The following is a 4479-nucleotide window of genomic DNA, read 5'->3' on the forward strand; positions in this document are numbered from 1 at the left end:
TTCTGCAGAGTCTTCTATGTTTCGGTGAGGAGAAGCCACCTCTGCTAGACTAATTGATATAGCTCAACACAGCGCCACTAATCAGACGATCGTGTTCAAGCCCCCACAAATCACAAGGAGACAATCCCATAATAGCGATCTCACGCTGGGCCATCCTCCACCCACAGGGGACTACTCAAACTGGATTACACATCAATTCATCTGTGTTCTCGTTTGCTTTTGCGAGGTGGAAATAAACAAGGCTGCTTTGTATGATTGAGTTAAGCAACGGCTTTTCAGTTTGTTATCGCACTGAAAACAAGAAATGGCTTCCGGGTCCCTGGGAAATACAAATAGGCCTACAGTTTAAATCCGTTGAGCTTACACAGACTGACACGCAGATACAGTACTCAACTATTCCAGTGTTTAGAACTGAAACCTGTAATAAATACTTTACAACCAGACTAGTAAATAAACGGCTTTGCCCGCTACCTTTCAAGATACAAGCCAAGGTGCTGTTCTTGTTCATACTAAAGGCCAAGGCCAACCTCTAGAAGTATATATTTTATATAAATACTTTTAATAATTTAACTGACTGGCTTAATAATGCATGAGTTGGACCACCCCTGTAATCGTTTGTGTGTGTTTGTGTTTGCGTTGGCGTTTGCAAGGATGGTTGGATGCACAAGGCATAAAATACAATGGGGGGGCTATGTGCCCGAATGCTTTTCCTGCATGTGTGCTCAGTAAAGAAAAAACTTTTTTTCTCTCTCTCTCTCTCTCTCCAGCAAACAAACAAACGTAAATAAATAAAAAAGGACATCTTTATTTTGATAACCTTGGGCGGGTGGGCGCTCTTGTGTTTGTGGTGGAATCAGAGGAGAGGATGGGAGCGGGTAAGTGGCATATTTACAAAATAAATAAGAGCCACAGTGGCGCCATGCCAGTCTGACCTTGCTGGGAGGGGGTTGACAGTCGGCTGGGGAAGCAGAAGCAAGTGTGTGTGTGTGTGTGTGTGTGTGTGTGTGTGTGTGTGTGTGTGTGTGTGTGTGTGTGTGTGTGTGTGTGTGTGTGTGTGTGTGTGTGTGTGTGTGTGTTTAGGACTGAGTGTTGATGGACGGCATAGCTGCAGGTTGTGTCCAAAATGCATATTCCGCATGTGTGCATGTGCGTGAGTCACTTGGACTGATGGCGATATGTTAGTGTGTGACTGTATGTTGATTCTATGTGTCTATATGTGCATGTCAATGTGGGTTTTAGCGCACAGGTGAATTTCTAGCATGTGCAAATATGTACTACGTATGTGTATGTGTGTCAGTGGCTCTTTGGCTTGGGGAGGCGTGAGGAAGCAGGTAAGGTGCGCGCGTGCGATGACGATGACGATGATAATGACGATGTGGTGTTGTCAGGGTCTCTAGCGGGGCACACGGACAGGGCGGCTGAGGCGGGGGCCACGCTGAGCTTGTACCCCTTTGGGGGGACCAGGGCTGAGCGAGCGGGAGCGGAGCTGGGGGCGAGGCCGGGGGGCGACTGGGGACTGGGGGCCGGGATGGAGGCCTGGGGGGCCGCGCTGAAGCTGGGCAGGCCTCGCGACGGAGGGGGCAGCTGTCTTGGGGGTCTCTGGGCCCCTGCTCGGGCGCCGTTCGGCAGAGGCTGCCCGGCCGACGACGTGGACGGATGCGGAGCGGGGGCCGCGGCCGAGTCTCTCTCTGGCGGCGGCGTTGGCGGTGGTGCCGGCTCCCCTCCCCTGTTGTCTGCAGGGCCCTGGGGGCCCCCCGGGGGCCTCCTCTGGGTGCGGCTGTGGCCTGCCCGCCGGCGGCCCCTGCCTCTGTGCAGCCCTGAGATGGTGGGGTTGAGATCCTGCTGGGGGTGGAGGCCCTGGAGGAGGCGGTTGTGGTTGTGGTGGTGGTGGTGGTGGTTGTGCGGTGCGCTGCTGCATGGCTGGGTTGCGGGGCTGGGGTTGGTGGTGGTGGTGGTGTCTGGGAGGAGAGGAGGGCAGGACTGGGGCTTCTGCGGAGGACGGACGCCGGGGAGGGTGGTGGTGGTGGTGGTGCGGAGCTCCCCACTGCAGGGGTGCTGCTGCTGCTGCTGCTGGTGGGGGGCGAGAGGGGTGTGTGATGATGACAGGGGGCCTACTGCTGCTGCTGCTGCTGCTAGTGTACCCGGATGGGAGGGGGCATCGCACGGGTCTCTGGAGGGACGTAGAATCTGAGGCTGTGGAGAGAGAGAGAGAGAGAGAGAGAGAGAGAGAGAGAGAGAGAGAGAGAGAGAGAGAGAGAGAGAGAGAGAGAGAGAGAGAGAGAGGAGACATACAGGCATGTGTTTGAGTATGTTCAGTATGTCTGTTCATGTGTATGTACCATGCTCAGCCTTTGAAGTTGCACTCAGAAAGACAAGCATCCTTGAATATGACATAAAAGACAGACCGCTGTCCAAAAGCGTGCCTCACCACAAGGCAAGCTGTAAACTTGAAGGTTGATCAGCATCACATGCTGTGTGCATGTTGGAACACTGGGCAACATGCGAAAGATTACTTAGAAAGGGTATAAAGTGTGTTTCATTGTGTGTCGCAGCGGGTTTCTCCCTGAGTGAGTAGGCAATAGAGAGAGAGAGAGAGAGAGAGAGAGAGAGAGAGAGAGAGCGAGCGAGCGAAAAAGTATCCCCTGTCCCACAGCTCCACCTACAGGTCAACATACACAGTAGCACCATCATGGACACACGGACACACACACGCACACGCACATGCACACGCACACGCACACGCACACACAACTTCTTGTTTTTGCTTGAGATGCCATGTTTTATTTTCATTCTTCTGTGCCTTCACCTTTATTAACTGAGTATCCCGTGTATTATATGTGTGGAGCATCAGCTGTGGCTAGATGCAGCACACACATAGGATGGCTCAAAACAAAACTATAACAGGCAGCCGGGTGATAGCCAGCAACACAGCAAGATAACAAAACAGTGGCAGTCTGGCAGGTATGAGAAGGGATTATTGATGCTTTATTAAATAGGAAAAAAGGTCAGTTTTAAGTTCACTTTAGCTTAAAAAAATTGCCATCCATTCCTCACAAAGAAGCTGCATAAGGTTGCTCTAAAGATGGTTACAGTCAAGACTGTAAGTCAGGAATTCCAGTGCTAGGGTGTTGTCAAGCGAAGGCTTGTCCGGCAATCAGATTTTGAATATGTGATTCGTGTCCCTCAAAAGGATGAAATTAACATAACATTCTTGAAGTATAAACCTAATAATGATTAGGGCTGGGTAAAATAATCAAGTTAATCGATAATCGATCGAATCAAATCGAAATTCACATAATCGATTCACAGGGCACAAAATCTTTTTTTTTTCTTCTTTTTTTTTCTTTTCTTTTTGTTTAATTTAGGTCTATGGAAAATACCCAGTAGGTATTAGTCAATTAGGCCTAGGCCTACTTATTACAAATTAGCAATCTGTTAACACTGTCAAGCCACAGCCCTTTGACATTTTTATATAAAAAACAGGCAACAGCATCTTTTGGGGAAATCCTGGCACCAAGAAAGGAACAGATTGAATCGATTCAGAATGAATCGAATCGAATCGAATTGAATCGTGATTAATCGATTCAAAGCCCTAAGAATCGAAATCGAATCGATACAGGAACATGGCTGCGATACCCAGCCCTAATAATGATACAGGTAAAGAAAATAATTCTCAATTAAAATGACAAAAAAGACTGGCCTTGTTTTTAGGGAAATGCTAACTTAATACAAATTCTCATCAAGGAGCAGGGTCATGCTGATTTATCTTTCTCAATACCAACACCATGTCTATGCTTTTTGCACATCAGGTCTTTCATACTTGAAATGGGTGTAATGTAATGTTCGAATGTTCACAGTTTTCTGCTGACTGCTCCTTCTAATTTATTTTAACTTTTCCTGGATGAAGAAAGCAGTGTGTGGCAGGCCACCCATTTTCCCTTCTTGAAACCTACTGGGGATGTCAAGTTGAGCAAAAGCATCAAATTCTGAGCAGTACTGCATATACCGTATACCTGTCCAGCGAGCACCATCCAAACGGTTGTGGATCACCACCTGTGGATCATCAACCCAAGTTCACTGATACAGTAGATAAAAAAATATTTACAACCAGGTACTCGGACTTGGTGGTGGTGGAAGATGTTTGTGAAAAAGTTTGTCGATAGAAACAGTAGATTTGGACAATGACCAACTTTTGAAAAAAAAAAGTCACACACTGTGGGTGAGACAAAGGACACAATACACCACAAAACTACAAAAAGGCAGTGCAGAGAGAATCTCAGACACAGGGGGTTAGAGAAAAAGAGTAAACCTGTTCTCTCGGAGGAGGGTCTGTTGCGACACCCTTGGTGTATATATACTGGCGACAAAGACGCAGGGAACCATGCATCTGACATGCATATAGGGAGTTAAGGTTAGTTGGAGAGAGAGAGAGAGAGAGAGAGAGAGAGAGAGAGAGAGAGAGAGAGAGAGAGAGAGAGA

The 4479-nt window shown here is 48.1% G+C and overlaps 1 protein-coding gene across 4 annotated transcripts in view; it reads right to left on the bottom strand.

The window, feature by feature from the left end:
- Nucleotides 1-785: 785 nt before the first annotated feature.
- LOC134440337 (uncharacterized) overlaps nucleotides 786-4479 on the bottom strand; it is a 96355-nt gene continuing 92661 nt past the window's right edge. For 2 of the 4 annotated variants that reach the window (XM_063190383.1, XM_063190375.1), the window contains exon 10: nucleotides 786-2193. In XM_063190383.1, the coding sequence (XP_063046453.1) occupies nucleotides 1294-2193 (900 nt within the window). In that variant the 3' untranslated portion in view covers nucleotides 786-1293. The remainder of the gene's footprint in view (nucleotides 2194-4479) is intronic. The other 2 variants (XM_063190391.1, XM_063190396.1) reach the window with 2 other exon arrangements.

The sequence above is a fragment of the Engraulis encrasicolus genome, chromosome 2 (genome assembly GCF_034702125.1).
Source record: "Engraulis encrasicolus isolate BLACKSEA-1 chromosome 2, IST_EnEncr_1.0, whole genome shotgun sequence".
Taxonomy (NCBI): Eukaryota; Metazoa; Chordata; class Actinopteri; order Clupeiformes; family Engraulidae; genus Engraulis; species Engraulis encrasicolus.